Here is a 20,077-nt window from a genome sequence, read left to right as displayed (position 1 = left end):
TCTTTTGTGAACAGCTGATTATTCTGGCCACTGATACGCTGAATACGACCCTTCAAGGAACGCGACGTCTGACCGTGAGGGTACTGGACATCAACGACAACGAACCGTCCTTCAGGGACTGTCCAGATCAAACAGTAAACACATTTATCTGACCATATAGTCTGATTCTTAAAATATCAGAGGTGCTCGCTGTAGAAAAACAGATGTTGGCTCATCTTTCAATAAACTATTTATTATTAAATGTATGATAAAGGGTTTCGGAAATTCAGTCATTTTCCGATCCTTTTTTTATGTTTGAACTTTTCAAAGTCTGAGAATCTAAACAGAGACAGACATTTAATTAACTCCACAGATTTCTTGTCATAAAATGAGGTTCTCATTGGAACTAGTTTGAGATTCTGTTTATCATATTAATATATAAACAGCTCTAGTTGTATAACTTATTGAACTATTACATGATATTTTTTTTTCAGTAACTAAAACGATTGATAATTCAGTAATGGATCAAGTTTCTCATGGGAACTAGTTTGAGATTCTGTTCATCATATAAATATATAAACAGCTTTACGGTATCACTTATGGAAATATTACGTGATATTTTTTCAGTACCTGGATGTGGTGACTGTAAATGTTCGGGAGAATCAACTTCCCCCCTGTAAATGTTTACCATGCCCAAGCATGCGATTTAGATGTCACACCGAAACAACTTAATCACGTACAGCTTCTCCTACGAAGATAGCACATGTAAGTTTGGTATTGTTTGCTTAGACAGGGTTAAAAATAATCTGAAATTTCAAAATTTTAACTAAACAATGGTAAAAAATATGTTGGAGCATTTTTTTATCTATTCATGATGTCATCAATTCATATGTGTCCAATCTTGGAAAATTTCCATTGAAAGACTAAAAATGGCAGGATCACAAAAAAAATTACATTCAAGGAATATATTGAAACATTAGTCACTGTTAGTAATGTTTGAAAGTTAAAGAATTATATCGGAATGGATTTTATTTTTTGGTTTGTTTCAAAGTATTTCTCTTTAAATTTCAGGTTTCCCTAATGCCACTGGGCCATTCGATCTTAATCCAACAACAGGGGTTATCACAACAAATATGGCTCTAGATCGTGAGCTCATACCAATGTATCGCATTTGTGTCATAGCCAGACCAGCTTCATTCGGAAGAAGGAAACGTGCCACACCCGATAACATTCAAAAAGTAGACGTGGTCATTCTGGATAACAATGATAATGGCCCTGTTTTCCTTACCAGGGACATTTCCAAAGGTAAGCTTTTGATTGGTCAATACATCAGTTGTCATGGTAACAGTTGTTTTTCCATAAATAACTGGGTTTTTGTTGTTGTTTTTTTTGTTTTTAACTATTTTTGTTTAGAATTATTTTTTTAAATTTGATATTAATATTCAAATGATTAAATATTTGTAATAGTTATCTGTTAAATCAATATTGATGGAAGGTGTAGGTATTGCTAATTTAAAAAACACAGAAAACCCCAATACACACAAACCAATAGATTTTGGCGCCAAGAGTAACTGTACCCTTTGGACGATAAACAAAAAGAGATGATTTAAGCTTCGCTTTTCAAAATGACTTCTAGCAAATGGTGTTTAATGTGCTGATGACAACAACACTATTGACACTTGTTGCTTAGCGGAAGTAACCATCTTCATGATGATACAACAATATACACAATAAAAATTATAAAAATAATGAATAAAACTGAAAAGATTGTTTTCATCCGAAAAAAAAAGTTTTTCATTCCGTAAAAAAGATCAGGTTTTTTAAGGTCACCTGAGACGAAGTCTCAGTTGACCTATTGCAATCGCCTTTTGTCCGGCGTCGTGCGTCGTCCATCGTCCGTCGTCCGTCGTGCGTCGTAAACAATTTACATTTTCAACTTCTTCTTAAAAACTGCTGAACCAAATTCAATGAAATTTTACAGGAAGCTTTCATTGCTGAGGGTGAACCAAAATTGTGAATTATATGGTCCCCACCCCCCAGGGGCCTGAGGGGCGGGGCCAAAAAGGGTCAAATTGACTAAAACTTCAAAAATCTTCTTCTCTACTCTCAGATAAGGTGGAATCAAACACTCTTCATAGATGGAAGGGTCTTAAGGTGCTTTACCAAAATTGTGAATTTCATGACCCTGGGGTCTCATGTTTGCCCCTGGGGAGGGGGTAAACTTTGCTATAGTTTATATAGGGAAATCACATTTTTGACTATTATTTGTTGGATTTGTATTGGAATTCATTCTAACTTGTTTCAAATTATCAGCATGGGAAGACACTTTGATGGTATATACATGTTGGCCCTAGTTGACCCCCAGGGGCTGGTGGGCGGGGCCAAAAAGGGTCAAATTGACTAAAATTTCAAAAATCTTCTTCTCTACTCTCAGATATGGTAGAATCAAATACTCTACATAGATGGAATGATCTTAAGGTGCTTTACCAAAATTGTGAATTTCATGACCCTGGGGTCTCACGTTTGCCCCTGGGGAGGGGGTAAACTTTACTATAGTTTATATAGGGAAATCACATTTTTGACTATTATTTGTTGGATTTGTATTGGAATTCATTCTAACTTGGTTCAAATTATCAGCATGAGATGACAGTTGGATGGTATGTACATGTTGGCCCTAGTTGACCCCCAGGGGCTGGTGGGCGGGGCCAAAAAGGGTCAAATTGACTAAAACTTCAAAAATCTTCTTCTTTACTCTCAGATATGTTAGAATCAAATACTCTACATAGATGGAAGGATCTTAAGATGCTTTACCAAAATTGTGAATTTCATGACCCTGGGGTCTCACGTTTGCCCCTGGGGAGGGGGTAAACTTTACTATAGTTTATATAGGGAAATCACATTTTTGACTATTATTTGTTGGATTTGCATTGGAATTCATTCTAACTTGTATCAAATTATCAGCATGGGATGACAGTTTGATGGTATGTACATGTTGGCCCTAGTTGACCCCCAGGGGCTGGTGGGCGGGGCCAAAAAGGGTCAAATTGACTAAAATTTCAAAAATCTTCTTCTCTACTCTCAGATATGGTAGAATCAAATACTCTACATAGATGGAAGGATCTTAAGGTGCTTTACCAAAATTGTGAATTTCATGACCCTGGGGTCTCACGTTTGCCCCTGGGGAGGGGGTAAACTTTACTATAGTTTATATAGGGAAATCACATTTTTGACTATATATTATTTGTTGGATTTGTATTGGAATTCATTCTAACTTGGTTCAAATTATCAGCATGAGATGACAGTTGGATGGTATGTACATGTTGGCCCTAGTTGACCCCCAGGGGCTGGTGGGCGGGGCCAAAAAGGATAAAATTTACAAAAATTTCAAAAATCTTCTGCTCTATACTCTCAGATATGTTAGAATCAAATACTCTTCATAGATGGAAGGATCTTAAGGTGCTTTACCAAAATTGTGAATTTCATGACCCTGGGGTCTCATGTTTGCCCCTGGGGAGGGGGTAAACTTTACTATAGTTTATATAGGGAAATCACATTTTTGACTATTATTTGTTGAATTTTTATTGGAATTCATTCTAACTTCGTTAACATTATCAGCTTGGGATGACAGTTTGATGGTATGTACATGTTGGCCCTGACTGACCCCCAGGGGCTGATGGGAGGGGCCAAAAAGGGTCAAATTAACAGAAATTTTAAAAATCTTCTTCTTACAGCCCATTTAAGGTAGAATTAAATACTCTTCACAGATCGAAGGGTCTTAAGGTGCTTTACCATAATTGTGAATTTCCTAGCCCTGGGGTCTCGCGTTTGCCCCATGGGAGGGGATAAACTTTACTATAGTTATAGGGAAATCACATTTTTGACTATCATTTGTTTTATTTGTTTTTAAATTCATTCTTTCATTCAAATTTACTGAAATATTTCAAAAATCAGGTGACCGTTAAGGCCCATGGGCCTCTTGTTTCATAAGAAGTCTGTTTTTTACAGAAAACAGAATCTAGATCTGGAATAATCAACTTGTTTTCACTACAGATGTTTTGTTCTATTTTATTATTATTATTTTCCATTGTGGATTAGACAGGGGGTGGGCTTATTCCCGAATATGAGCCTATGCAGAAAAAAGGTGAAAAATATGAGGGTGGGCTTATCCCTGAGCATGGGCTTATACCCGGTGAAATACGGTAATACATTATCTTCCATGCTCAGTGATTTCACTAACAAGTTGTTTTTTTTCTTCAAATGTGACAGATAGTTTCTATTTTTAGCATAGATTTTAACATCATGGAGTTTAATATTTTCAAAACTTATTAAATCTTTTGTTCCTAAAAATAGAAATAGAATAGTTAACCCCATTGGGCTGGTCTGGAATGGTAATTTTGTTTTTGAGCTTTTGAAACAAGAAATCATGGCTGCTTTTTCATTCAAACAATTATTTGGTTTCAGCCATATTTGAGCTCCCCACACAAGAAATGGTCTCACAGCTCCGAGCAGTCGACCCAGATTCAGCCTTCTTCAACAGGGTGCGTTATTCCATTACGGGGATTGTTTACGAAAAGCCTGGAAGACAGATAAATATCTACGGAGCTTTCAATATCAATCCCGACACCGGCCTTGTAACGGTCAACTTCCCGACATACAAGGCATTCACGAAGGGTTATTTCATCATCTCTGTTCGTGCTGAAGACAGTTACGACTCCACAATGTACGATACGACACAGATCAAGGTAAAGTACATTATTGGTCCCGTACCCGTGAAATCGAGGGGACTATAAGTTTCCACTCCGTCTGTTTTGTACATACGTATGTATGTAACGCCAAAATTTGTCATCGCTCTAACTGCTTCACTCCTTGAGATATTTTGATCAAACTTTACACAATGATACAGGACCATAATGTCTTGGACAAGCCGGAGTTTGAAGGGTTTTGGGGTCAAGGTCACTGTTACTATTATTAATTGGGCTCAGTATGTATTGTAATAAGAAATACCCAGTATGGTTGTTTCAATAATGTTTTATATGAAAATTTCTGAGATTATGTGTCGGTCCCAAGGCTTGGTGAAGATAAATAAGCCGAAAACTTGCTTGTTGAAAATAAGCTAAAAACTACTGCTTTAGAATACACATCTTCAAATTGACCCAGTTGTTTGATTGATTTTATTTTTTTTTCAATTTTCATGCTGTGGTTGTACAGCACAGATTTTTTATATTAATATTGAACACAGTTCGTATAAATATTGGGAAATAATATCCAAATGCTCCTGTTCATATTTTACTGTTAATATTGTATTATGGAGAAGATTCAGACATATGAAGAATGGAATTTAATGAATTTTCTCGGAGAAAAAAAAAAGATAATATTATATTAATTGTAACTTATTGAAATGGTGGTTTTTCTTTGACAGGTGTACATTGCTGAGGAAATCACTCAAATCCGTGTTGTAATAGATTCAAATGGAAATGTTGACATTGCTGACAAAGTTGCCAATATGATGAAGTAAGTGTGGGGAAAAAAAGAAGAAAGTTATTTTCTTTAATATGAGTTATTCCCCTTTGTACAATGTAGCCAGAAATGTGGATCATTTATTGATTTCATTATTCTCCTACATTCACAGATTTGTCTCCCTTGTTACATGGTCACCCTCTAGGATGTGATTTCTCTGTAGACCCCTAGGGTATCATAGATAGCATGTGCTGACAACAATATGATGACGTCATGTTGACAATTCAATCATGTCATGTGTTGCATTACAATATTTCTATGCCCTTGCCATGAAATGGGGGGCATATAGTGTTACCCATGTCCGTCCTGTCCCATCCCATCCCACATTGTCCTGTCCTTTCCCAATGCAATGTAACTAGGTAATCTCAGGAACTGCTGATGCGATCCTTACTTAACTGTGTTTCTGGGTTCAAGTGGCAGCGGGGGCATTTATGTCTTACAGATATTTTCTAGTTTGCAATATTTGAAAAACTGGACCCTGGGTTAATAAAATAGTAAGATGGGAGAAAAATTATCATCCTCTACCTTGAGGAAGTGACAGAGAATTGTCCGACCCTAATGGGGATAATTTTGATTGTCTATAACCTCCTCGGCAGAGCCTCAGGTTAGACAACCAAGAATACAACCCTCGGGTTGGAGATTTCTCTGTCACACCCCCAAGGTAGGAGAAGACTCTATGAATCATTGTCAGGGTGCATACAGTCTTAAACATAGTGATTACACTGTGAATATGGGGAAAATGACTGTCAATTCTAATTGATTTCAAGAAATTTGGTGAATAAGCACTGAAATCATGCATGAAAAGTGTAAAGTGTAAAGTATTAGACTGAAGTAAGATGCCTTTTATTCTGTGTAAAAAAATTAATTGTAATAAGAGGCCTTAAAAAGACCTTGAATTTGGATGTACTAGATCTGCATGTATGCACCATGTATGTGCATCAACTTAAACATCTTGTAGTATACATTCCACTTAATGTCATGTTTCTGTTAATATCATGTTTCTGTTAATATCATGTTTCTGTTAATATCATGCCAGGTAGTAAGAATAACCTAATGTGAATTCATATTGACGAATGCAAATAATGCTATATAATATTATCGATGAATGACCTATGAATTTTACATTTCAGTGACTTAAATGCAGCTGGGCTTGTCACATTCCAACAGACACAGATCCGGTATCACAAGGACTCATCGGGAGCAACAATATCTTCAAAGTATGTAGTTATTAAACTTCAGCATTTCTTAAGACAATCTGGAACTTAACCTTCTAGATTGCTTTGCATCTTAGGCCATAATAGATTGATTCAAGATTCTCATCCAAACATTTTTTTTAATTGGGGCGGGAGGGACAGATTTATTATTCAAATTTTATTTTTTTCTTGTAGAAAATGGTTAAAATAAATTATCCCTAAAAACATAATCTGGTAATTTTGGGTTGCCCCAATTTTGTTTTATTTGATCAAATTAAATCAGGGCGGAAGGTGATGAGAATCTAGGAATTAATTTATTTTGGCCTTACTTTAAAACTTTTGTCCCAGGGCCTATAATATAATACCATATTTGATAAAAATGACCCAGCTTCTACTTCATGTCATTAAATGGAATAATTTAAAAAAAAAAATCAATTCTTGCATCACTTACAATGGATGTCAAAAATGCTTTACCCCTTGGAAAAAAATTAATGTTTTGCATTTAGGTCTTGTATATTGGGCTGTATCTGACTAACTTCAAAAGGTAGAGCAGCCAAACTTAGATTGTAGGCGTGTCGTAGGATGTATCACATAGGCATTACATTCTTTACTAGCATTTCTATGTTTTTTGTATTTTTGGGGTAAAAACCCCAAATTTCTGAACTTAAAAGAAAATCAAAACCGTAGTCTTTTCAAATATATCCCTGAGTACCCATGTAAAATGCTTATGATATTGACAAAGCGGGACAGGCAACACATATAATTACTTGTAATTCCTGTGAATATATGTACATCAGACGTTAAATAGTGTAAAAACTTCCAGGTAAATCGACTAGCTATTCTACATTATACAAAAATTTCATTTCATTCCAAATGGACAGAAATTTCTTCCTGCTAAATTTTATTTTAAGGCCTTGTTATCTTCATAATATAAGTGATGTGTTAGACTAGCCATCATCCCCAACTTTTTGTAAAGAATTACCCAGCTGAATTATAATGCTAGATTATCTCCCCCTAGTTTGAATCCTGGAATCCGGCATATCGTAATCACAGAGACAAATGTTTTAAAGCTCTATTTATAATTTGATATTTAAGAGACAGGAGTAGTCTATTGATATGTATTTATGATTTTTTTTATTGCTTTTAATGATAAAATATTGGTCTATTTATAGAACGGACGTGTGTATGCTGGCCATCCAGAATGACCAGGTACTGGATGCTTATGACGGACAATCGATGCTGGAGACGAGGGATAGCATCATTCGTAATTATGGCTTTGGAGAGATTGGGGTAAGTTTTCATAGTCAAATATTTCTACAGAAAAGCATTAATTAGATAAAGTTAAAATGTAATTCATATTTATCTTAGTAAAGGTACATATATTGTAATGGTTGACATGGAAAATTATCCTGGAGGTTCAAGACTTTCTTTAACTTTAACTTAGATAGAGTCTGACTGGGGATTCGAACCCAGTCAGCCTAGGTGAAAGACAAATGTGTTACCCTGCACCAACCGACCACCCACAGGTTTTGAAGAAATACAATTTTCACTTATCATGTTATTAAGCTATTAACCTTTTGAAGAACTGAGCCCTGATTGATTACTTTTAATTAGATTACCGATTAAAAATACACCCTATTGTTTTCCATTGAATAGAAAATGGTTTGGGACAACATTGTCATGGTATAAGTATTCAAGATTATTTGAATAATGGTAAATTTTCATCGTCATATTCAACCATGCATGTTATCGTATTTGACGGGACCGGAAATTTAACAGAATATCCTATACCACCGTGATATGAATCTATTCAACTAATTGTCTGGCAGTAAAATACATTTTCAGTTCATTTATTTGTCACAAGTGTATTCTTATTTCACTTCCCAATCATGTTTTTAAATTCGACAAGCATAATGATATTATTGAAAATTGCTTCCGATATTATAAATTATCCTGTTTATATTTCTGCATGATCTCTTGAACCAATCATTGCTCTCGAAACCAATCAACTTCATTGTAACATGAACTATATGTCCATATTGATGTATACCGTATTTTGTCTGATGAGCGAATTTTTATTCAATGAACATTTTCTTTTCCAATAAAAAAAAAGAATTATCATTACAAATTTGTGCAGAATTTCTTTTCTAAAAAGACAAGAACTATCGTTACAATTTTTTGCAGAATTTTTCAGTTTAATTTATAATATATTAATATAGTGATAGATTTGTGTTCTATGAAAACAATGCTCATTCTTGTTTCTAGATACTTATAATGGCTCACTCATTTTCACCAGTTTCTCTTTTTTTTTTCTCCTTTTTTTTTTTTTTTTTACTTTTTATAGGTCACCTGAGGAAAAGTCGCAGTTGACCTATACATGTATTGCGATCATCTTTTGTTTACATTTTCAACTTTTCTCAATTATCATCAGGCCCAGAGACCTGATATTGGGTCTGTAGCATTCTGGGATGAAGAGCTACAAAGTTTGTTCAAATGGATGACCTTGACTTTCATTCAAGGTCACAGGAGTAAAATATGCTAATATCTTTAACAACTTCATATTGATAACCAAAAGGCCCAGAGTCCCAATATTAGGTCTGTAGCATGCTGGGATGAAGGGCTACCAAGTTTGTTCAAATGGATGACCTTGACCTTCATTCAATGTCACAGGGGCCAAATATGCTAAATATATCAAACCTCAGGTGACCGTTAAGGCCCATGGGCCTCTTGTTTATTGATCAGAAAAGGTGTGCTTATTGTCATTTCTCTGGTAAATTTCTCTGATCATTGCCTGGTGTATATCAGTTATTTGTTGATGTAAAATATCGGAAAATTGACTAAGGATATTTATTACAACGTAATTACTGTAATTCGTCTATCAGTTGAACAAACATCGCAAACCATTACTTATTGAGATATACTACAATAATCCATTTTGTCAAGGTCTTTTTCATTTGCGAGACATAGTGATTCCAGTAACCGATCCCACTGTGCCGAAATATATGTGTCTATGCATACATGTCTGCTAATTCTGCATGGTTACGGAAAGTCGGATTGGTCCGGAGATGATTATTTATTTTTTGCCATTATTGCCCTACAATTATTGTATCCTGGTGCCCATTTGTCCGGGATACGACTGTTTATCTGCCATCTGAAACCATTTCTCTAAATCAAAAATATATTTTCATATGAAATATCAGCCGTCTTATCATCAGTGCTTCCATATTAAAACCCATATTATATCCAGATTTTATTTATCTTTGTTGATTAGACTGGAATTATGATTGGCGGCTTTCTGCAAAATCAATTCCATATCCGAGATATGGTTTTCAAGTAATTTCCTCTTGATGGCTATCATTGAAAGGGAGATAACTCCTGCTGAATTCAAAATAATTTGACAATGTTGTTGAAAACTGTTTTAAATTTCATTGTCATTTGACTGTAATACTAAATAAAAAATATGAAATATAAATTATAAATAAAATTTTAAAAATGAGAAATGCTTTGACAAATATGGAGGTTTGTTATTCTTAATGAGTAACTTAATTAGTTTTCATGATCATGAGGTTAATTAAAAAAAAAAATCAGAAAATAGCCATTCTACTGACGTAAATTTTACATTTTCCCTTTATTTTACAGCCATACTAGTGACGTAAATTTTACGTTTTTTCCTTTATTATACAGCCATGCTACTGACGTAAATTTTACGTCTTTTCCTTTATTTTACAGCCATGCTACTGATGTAAATTTTACGTCTTTTCCTTTATTTTACAGCCATGCTACTGACGTAAATTTTACGTTTTTCCTTTATTTTACAGCCATGCTACTGATGTAAATTTTACGTTTTTCCTTTATTTTACAGCCATGCGAGCCCTCCACCACGAGTAACCTTGAAGGCTGGTCGGTGTTCTGGTGGGTCCTAGTGGCCTTTGCTATCTTCATGTTCATTCTCATCCTCATCCTGATGTATGCCATCTACGCTCTATATCGCAAGTAAGTATTGTACAAGATAATTCTATCCCCGTCCCATTTAGAAGGGAAGATGGTGATATGTAGTGATCACTTCAATTCTGTGTATCTGTATTTTGTGTCTGTGCATATAGCATGTGTTCACAATATCTCTTGAACCCCTGAACAGATTTAATCTCATGAACCCCTGAACAGATTTAATCTCTTGAACCCCTGAACAGATTTAATCTCATGAACCCCTGAACAGATTTAATATCATGAACCCCTGAACGGATTTAATCTCATGAACCCCTGAACAGATTTAATCTCATGAACCCCTGAACAGATTTAATCTCATGAACCCCTGAACAGATTTAATCTCATGAACCCCTGAACAGATTTAATCTCATGAACCCCTGAACAGATTTAATCTCATGAACCCCTGAACAGATTTAATCTCTTGAACCCCTGAACAGATTTAATCTCTTGAACCCCTGAACAGATTTAATCTCATGAACCCCTGAACAGATTTAATCTCATGAACCCCTGAACAGATTTAATCTCATGAACCCCTGAACAGATTTAATCTCATGAACCCCTGAACAGATTTAATATCATGAACTCTTTGACAGATTTAATCTCATGAACCTCTGAACAGATTTAATATCATGAACTCTTTGACAGATTTAGTTCATATTCACACCATAACAACACACCAGCAAGTTTTGCTGAACAGCAGTCAAGTTTAAGGTCATAGGTCACACTTGATGAGGGGGTTGGGTTGTATCGCTATGAGTTCCTTCTGACTTTGTTTTATTAGAGCAAAAAATGACAAAAATATGTCATTAACATTTTTCTCTCAAATTATTTCCTGGTTCAATCAATTTCTCTGAAGTACAGTTTTTAAGTTTTCACAGTAGCAGTCCTATAAGAGAGGTTCTTCCTTAATGATGGCCTCTATAGACAGTTTCCATAGTAGCAGTCCTACAAGACGTGTTCTTTAATGATGGCCTCTATAGACAGTTTCCATATCAGCAGTCCTACAAGACGGGTCTTCCTTAATGAGGGTCTCTATAGACAGTTTTGACAGTAGCAGTCCTACAAGAGAGGTTCTTCCTTAATGATGGTCTCTATAGACAGTTTTCACAATAGCAGTCATACAAGAGAGGTTCTTCCTTAATGATGGCCTCTATAGACAGTTTTCACAGTAGCAGTCCAACAAGAGAGGTCCTCTTTCCTTAATGATGGCCTCTATAGACAGTTTTTACAGTAGCAGTCCTGCAAGAGAGGTTCTTCCTTAATGATGGCCTCTATAGACAGTTTTCACAGTAGCAGTCCAACAAGAGAGGTCCTCTTTCCTTAATGATGGCCTCTATAGACAGTTTTTACAGTAGTAGTCCTACAAGAGAGGTTCTTCCTTAATGAGGGTCTCTATGGACAGTTTTCACAGTAGCAGTCATACAAGAGAGGTTCTTCCTTAATGATGGTCTCTATAGACAGTTTTCACAGTAGCAGTCCTACAATAGAGGTTCAACCTTAATAATGGCCTCTATAGACAGTTTTCACAGTAGCAGTCCTGCAAGAGAGGTTCTTCCTTAATGATGGTCTCTATAGACAGTTTTCACAGTACCAGTCCTACAAGAGAGGTTCTTCCTTAATTATGGTCTCTATAGACAGTTTTCACAGTAGTAGTCCTACAAGAGAGGTTCTTCTTTAATGATGGTCTCTATAGACAGTTTTCACAGTAGCAGTCCTACAAGACGGGTTCTTCTTTAATGATGGTCTCTATAGACAGTTTTCACAGTAGCAGTCCTACAGACTTGTACGATCAAGTATTGATAGTAGGTCTCTATAAACAGATTTCACTATAGTGATATACACTTTATTTTCTTTAGGATTGTCTCTGTGTTGGAAATTCTATCATTCTTGTCACCAGATACACTGCTCCTTAAACTTCTTATTTTCCAAATTAATGTACAATCGTCTCAGATATAGTTTTCTCTCTGACACTCAACACTGTTATAAACTCCTCTCCACTTTGACACTAAAGCACACTGGATTTGAATCTCTGCCTTGTGAGGTTTGTGATCACTTATCAGATAATGATGTGTAAAATGAGAAATATGCTTCCATTTGAATTCCTTTTATCTTCTAATTATAACCCTATATCTCCAAAGGAAGGCTCTTCGTCACTACTTGAAGTTTCATACAGCTATTTTTATAACTTTTGAATTTGAAATGTTCGACATTAATGAGTTTGTGAACGGATATCCTCTTGTCACTCGGCAAGATTTTATGTTTCCAAGATCTTTTAGAATGATAACATACTCTACGGTTGTCAGAAGATTTTGTTCTTGACATTCTGATGTATATTTCATAGTTTGGGACTGGCTTGTTCAAAATAAATGAAAATTTCAAATAAAAATAAGGATTCTGTGGACTGTATAATTGGTAATTTATAGTATATTTTTTGACAAAAATAAAAACTACATGAGTCATTTTTTTAAACTTGCCAATATCTAAGCTGCTGTTGACAAATATTTTTTATTCAGGAATACATTGTATTATGAAATTTTATCAGGGGAAATAACTCTAAGTCAAGGAAAGACAGACAAAACTGTAAAATTGTGTAATTTTTGTTGTTATTTTCAAATATTTGAATTATTCAAAATTGATAGATCATTTTCTTTATTTTGATTTTTCAAACAATCAGTTTTAGTAATGATTTGTAAATATTTGTAAATATCTATGATTAAAATTCATTGTTCATGTGTGAAGACTATTGATTGATTGATTTTATTTTAATTTCATTTCAGTTACAAAAGTTTTATGGATACAAGACAACAATGTAAGTATATAAATGTCAATAATAAAATAAAAGATAAATAAAGAAAAATTTAATGTGCAAATTTGTCTGAATTGGACAATGATATGTTTGTTAATGTTGGAATTACTAGTGGTTAAACACATAGACTATAAAATACTTATTTTAGAAACTTGTCAAGAAATATTGCCATATGTTTTTAGAACAATTTTCTTTTGAAATATATTTGTTTATAAATAAATTGTTTGAACCATAAAATCTTCTAAAATTATGAAAACAAATCCAGCCAAAATAACATTCTTTTGTCCACTTAAATACCCTATATAGAAACCATTTCATAAATCACATCATTAAATCTTATCATGAGTAGGATATAGTTGTAAAAACACCCCATTAAAATTGTAATGATGAAGTTTAATGAAGATTAATCCATTAAATATTTAATAGACATTAGATTAATGGGGTCAGTTATTCCAACAGGACTTTGTTATCTACACTTTCATCATGATCATTGCATCATTAAATGATATTACTGTATGCATCTGTATTCATCATTTTTTCTCTCTTTGCTTACTTCTTGCCAAAATAACAACTACAATTTTCTGTTGAAAATGAGTTTTGATTTTAATCATTATGAATATATTAAGGATCAAATTATGTCCAAACCTGTCATTAAATCTTAATGGAATTTTAATGGTAGAAATGATATTTCAGTATAGCCTGTTTCATAAATGTTAAGGTAATTACATGTACCTCCATTTTATCTTTCCAGATTTAGTGCAATAAGCAATGACGACCTTGAACTTTGCTGTCAGCATCATCGTATCCATGGTGATTAATTCGAGGCCACTGACCTAGTTTTCACAATAAAAAAATTCATGACTGCATGGTCAACTGTCGAAAACATTGTTTCCAATATGTGTGGATCTTCCTGGAATTTTGTTTGTTTTGGAAAATAACGGATAAATAATCGCAAAAATATCCAATTTTGATAACAATATGACACATTCGTAAATGTCTGTGTGGTCCATGGTTACAATATGGCAGAAACATTATCCGATAGATGTCAGTACATAGCAGGAATGTCTGTCTTGCCATTTGACATGAAGTGTGACATTCAGAGATCTACAAACAATGTGATACAAAGACAATTGACGTTTTGGACAAAAAATGTCTAGACGAATGGTCGTTTCTTTTAACTTAGACATCTGGCATTGAAGTTGAAGAGGGAAGGCCGACCTCACACCAGATTTGGTCGGAAGAAAGGCATAAGACATTGATAATGTGTGTGATTTACTGCGATTGTTTCAGACAAACTTCAACCTCTCTGATTCCTGAGAGTATTGATCTTAGTCTAGTTAAGATGTTAATGTACTGCGGTACTTTAGAAGTTTTAAAATATTAAAGAAAAGACAGCATTGTCTCAAAATGATATTTAAAAATTCATACAAGGCTGAAGAATTGAAATGTTAATTTGAAGTTGAAATATAGCGGAAATTCTCTTACAAGAATTCAAAGAACTTTTTTAGAATGGTTTTGAGTTTGCAATGACCCTGTCATCCCTAAAATCCGTCAATGGACTTGCCCATTTAGATCTTATGAGCTATGGTATGATGGATTATAGGGATGACATGATAAGATGCTTTTGTTGGACTTAATTATATCTTTTTGTACTGTAACCATATTTTACTTATGTTGATCCTGAGAGGGGAGGTGGGGGGGGGGGTTGATGGAGGGGTGGCCCATTAAAATCCCATTAAAAAATGGGCTAGCATATTATATGGATTAACAATAGTAAAATATGGTACATCACCTGTTTTGTTAATGTGTTTTTTGTCTTGCATATTATGATATTGTTTGTCGTATATAATTGTATACAAATTATGCAGGTTATTTTGTGATAAATACATCTTTCTGTCAACGAACCCAACCCTTGGAGGCATAATATACAAGAAGATAGTAGTGTATTCATCTGCCCACTGATTTAGTGCTTCTTACAATTTTTAATCCTTGTGGATATTCTTTACATATTTTTCCACTTATACATTGAAATATTTTCCAAGATGTGAATTTTGAAAGATTTTTAACTTCTTTGTTGATATTTCTTTACATAACACCCAAATAATTGAAAGTTTAACTTTCAAAATGTGACTTACTGCATGACATGAAATATTCGCGAGTACTATATCTGTTGTTTGGAGCTTTCAAATAATTTCATGGGTACAAACTTTCATAGTTAGCTCATGCAACAATTATATAGCAATTTTACATTTGCGTTTCCATAGCAATCATAAAAACAAAAAAAGCTTAATACATAACAAACGTTTCATGTTATGCAAAATTTGAACTTTGATTTAAAAAAAAAAAAAAAAAAAATCTTTTTTGTGACCTTGACCTCTTTTTGATATGAATAAACATATATGTCACGCTCTTTGATTGAAGAACATGTACTCAAGCACAAATTTCATATTCATATCCAGATTTCAAAATATTGACATACACATGCATTACAATGTTTCCAAGGTCTTTCATTTGACATTTTCAAGGTCAGGATATCAAATTAATTCATTTTGTCTAGAATGAGAATTAAAATAGATATCAATTTTGGCAGTTGTTGGATTTTGAAATGATTTTATTTATACTAAGATTATAGAGCATTGTATTTTCATAAATATTCATAAAATAAAATTGTATGCATTACAAAAATCTTAATTTGGTTATAAATTTTTTAAAAAAAGTGGAATTTTGGATGATGGAGATATTCCCAAGGTTATTTCTACTTGGCCATCAATTGGAAAGGAGATTTTAATGACAGGGGGGGTTAGTTATTTCAAAGTACTCTATATTTACTGGAGTTAATTTTTCCCTTAATGCTTACCTACGTGCTGTAGATGTGTATATATGTATTGGTATTTTTACATATATTTATATACCAAGATTGTTATGTAGTTAGTGTATGAAAGAAAGGCTTGAAACTATAATGTACATTTTCCATAAAACCGTCTTCTTATCTATCATGTTTCTGCATTCTTCTGTCTATCCAAGTTGTGAATCATAGTTTTTTTTTTATGAAATTAAACATAGCAGGAAAATATGACGTAAAATTTGAAATTCTAAAAACCAGATTGGAGGGTGATATGAGGTTGTCATATGAAGGATTTTAGGCTTGGCCTATTCTCTCACTATGTCAGTAAAAACGGAATTTATTATTCCTGCTCAAATTTTATTTTGACTTTTCAGTGTAAAATTTAATTGCAGCAAAAATTTAATTGCAGCAAAAATTTCAATGTAAATCCAGCTTTATACTTTGGTATCTAAGTGGATTTATCATTTTAAGTTCCACCGCTCTTTAGAGAATAAATAGCATATTGCTATATTATTCCCCATTGTTTTGCAACATAGATCTTTCAAAGTGCTTTTTTTCCATTCAGGGCAATAAACTTACGATTTATCATATTATGTTGTCTGAAAGGTCACACCTACCTATCAAAAGTACTTTACTTACACCATCCATTCAATCGGGCGAGAATTGAATTGACGACGACGTCTGTTGAAATTTGAATTAACAATTCAAATAATTTATTCAGCACCCGTGGAGGCACTTGATGCTAACTGAAGTCTCTTTACGGCAGCCGTTTCAATTAGTCAGCGTTTGCTGCTGTTTTCTGTCTGGGCTCCGAAGGGACGATTACACATCCATATCCTGGAGATGAAAACCGTCGCTATATATAAACAACAGCTTACTTAACAGTTTGACACCATGCCTTCAGGTTTTGCATCCTAAACGATATTTAGTTATTGTTTGTAGAAACATTTAAATTGCTGTTAGGGAAAAGGTCTATAAGTGTATTGTTAATTTGAATTTTAACACAAAATTTTGTTACAGCACTTTTTTGGAGACATTTAAATATGGTTTATAATATTGTTGGCCGGGAACTGGTTCCCTATGGTCTGAAACTGGACACAAGCTTTAAACATCTAGAGTTTTTTTCCCTTTTAGGTACAAAGCATTTCACTTTGATGATATCTTTGATGTTGTTGTTTAAAGGGTTAATTCTTAAACCAAAGTCTACATAAAGGCTGTGAAACCATTACGCTTCTTTTTGAAATTTCTGACCATGTAGTTAATTTTGTCAGGACTTTATACACCCAAACGGAGTAACAAGTCAAGTTAACGATAGTGAAAAGGATAAATGTCAAGTTTGAGACAATTTCAGCTGTCACAAAGAATGCTATAACTACAAAACATTATTTTGCGATAAGTGTTTTGCCGTGTTAGTTTGTTCAAAGATCAAATGAAATATTATGAATATTTAATCTGATAAATGTGGGTGGTCTTATTGTCGAATTTGGGTTTATTTATCACTGGTAGAGTACGAGACCTTGTTATCAATTTTGTGATGGTGTCTTGCTATTGAGGATGTATTTTAAAACTATTTATGTTCAAATGAAATACCCAATGAAAAAGTTGGGGGGGGGGGGTGGGGGGTTCTTATGCCGTGCATGGGCTTGTTTTGTCATAATTAGTAATATTAGAATCTGTTAATTCTGCTTTCCTTCAAATGTTAAACCGATGGAAGAAAGACGTTGGGCTTTTTGTGAGCATGGGCTGAGCAACTGATGAAATATTCTGCTTGTGTTTGAATGAAATGGTGAGAGAAATTTAAATATAGTTCAGCTTGTATACTATTCTTAATTATACACAAACTTATATTTATCTCACTTACCTAAGATGTGTGTAACATGCAATAATTAGTAAAACAATAAATCTGCTTTAAAACCCAAAAGCAAAATTGAACTGAATCTATGAGTATATATACATTTGTGATTTTTAGCCGGGCGGATGACAGTTAACTGTATGTTGTATGCAACCACTTCCATTTACGTGTATAATTGTCATGGAGTTTTGATGTACAACAACGATGTATATTACACATTCCGTAACATTTTCTGATTGGATGGTTTTATATCAATATGTAAAATATATATATATACAAAAACTGTACATTAAAAATAATTTTTTATATTTGTAATAGATTTCTTGGTTTCTTTGTTGAGATTTTGATATACAGTACGGATCAGTGACTCCACTCATTGGCCTACTTCATGTGCAGAAGTTCATTGAATTCCAGGAATTGATTTTAAATAATGATTTTATACACAGAAACTGGTGGAAAATTGTGTGCCATATCTAAATGTTATTTTTACAGGAAAAAAAGTATCTTAAAAACATTTTGCAGTTCACTGTTTTACTGGTGAAATATGAGAAACTTCAGATTGTCCTGATTTTCTTTTTTGACACAGAAACAGTCAAACTTAAAAAAAAAAATCTTTAAAAATATATTCCAGTTTATCCAAGCACTGAACTGGTATGGTGTATTAAGTCATGGTGCAGACTGTTGTCTGTCACTCTGTCAACTTTTCCTTTTAAACAACTTTTCTTAATAACTTAACATTCTTAGGGCCATGCTATTGGGCCAGTGACAAAGTGGGATGAAGAGCTACCAATGTTTTTAAAGTGAATGACCTTGACTCACTTTCAATGGCACGCAGTAAAATGTTTTTAAAAAAATCTTGAAGTGAATTCTTTTCAATAACAAAGATATCCAGGGTAATGGTAGGGCCGTAGCATGCTGGGATGGAGAGCTCATATGTTTGTTCAAAAGAATAATCTTTAACTGACTCAAGGTCACATTGTCATATGCGTAAAAATCTTTAAATAGCATCTCCTCTTAACAAAACAAGCTTGAAACATTGCTATTTGGCAAGAAGCATGCTTTGAATGAAGGGTTGTCAAATTTTACTTAAATGAATTACCTTGACCTACATCTAAGGTCATATGGGTCAAATGTGCTAAAATCTTCAAACAGTTTTTTCCTCAATATCAAACCTCCGGATTTGATACTAGACATGTATTCATTACAGCAGAGAAAATGTGTAGATACAGGCCCATTAGACCTCTTGTTATGTTATCCTCACCTTAATGATGATTTGAACAATGAACCTCTTCAGACGGTAAAATCAATCAATTGAAGTTTATCTATAATTGATGCAGACCGCCATGTATCGTCAATGTCGCACACAAAAGGCACCTTCATTTCAAAAGAGTTCTTAAGCAATGTACCTGCTCATTTTCTTATTGTTAAGCATGAACAAGCATGCTGGGTATTGCTAAATCAATACATGTCTCATACTAGCCCCCTAAAAATACATGTAGTAACAGTGACCTTGACCTAAAAACCGTGTAACTCCAACTTGTTCTGTAGCTACTCATACTGAAGTTACATACAAACTGTCACCAACATACCTTGAAGTATGGCTGAGAAAAGTGCGGAAAACTGAGTGGACGGACAGACAGACAGACGGACGGGGAGAAAACCTATAGTCCCCCTGGTTTCACTTGTAGAGGACGAATGAAAATTGCGTTAGGTGAAAAGATTTGCCAGTTAAGAGGTGAAAGAAGTAGGATTATTCAAAACAACTGACTGGTATTTAAGAGACACAACCACAAAAGACATTTTGTCACCATCAGACCAGTCTGCAGAAGACGAGGTGAAAATATCAATCAGTATGTTGATACACACACAATTTCGCAAGTAAGACATTTATTAAGAAT

The 20,077-nt window shown here is 34.0% G+C and overlaps 1 protein-coding gene across 1 annotated transcript in view; it reads left to right on the top strand.

Moving 5' to 3' along the window:
- The window catches only part of LOC117318875 (protocadherin Fat 4-like), a 63,076-nt gene extending 44,582 nt beyond the window's left edge, over nucleotides 1-18,494 (top strand). Inside the window, exons 36-45 of the mRNA XM_033873834.1 lie at nucleotides 15-134; nucleotides 607-655; nucleotides 1,051-1,284; nucleotides 4,441-4,721; nucleotides 5,399-5,490; nucleotides 6,627-6,713; nucleotides 7,862-7,979; nucleotides 10,552-10,682; nucleotides 13,454-13,485; nucleotides 14,234-18,494. Coding sequence (XP_033729725.1) covers nucleotides 15-134; nucleotides 607-655; nucleotides 1,051-1,284; nucleotides 4,441-4,721; nucleotides 5,399-5,490; nucleotides 6,627-6,713; nucleotides 7,862-7,979; nucleotides 10,552-10,682; nucleotides 13,454-13,485; nucleotides 14,234-14,247 — 1,158 coding nt within the window. The 3' untranslated portion in view covers nucleotides 14,248-18,494. The remainder of the gene's footprint in view (nucleotides 1-14; nucleotides 135-606; nucleotides 656-1,050; nucleotides 1,285-4,440; nucleotides 4,722-5,398; nucleotides 5,491-6,626; nucleotides 6,714-7,861; nucleotides 7,980-10,551; nucleotides 10,683-13,453; nucleotides 13,486-14,233) is intronic.
- The last annotated feature ends 1,583 nt before the right edge of the window (nucleotides 18,495-20,077 follow it).

This window comes from Pecten maximus, chromosome 1, assembly GCF_902652985.1.
Source record: "Pecten maximus chromosome 1, xPecMax1.1, whole genome shotgun sequence".
NCBI lineage: Eukaryota > Metazoa > Mollusca > Bivalvia > Pectinida > Pectinidae > Pecten > Pecten maximus.
Note: the sequence above shows the minus strand (reverse complement) of the source record. Positions and strands in the feature narration are given on the sequence as shown.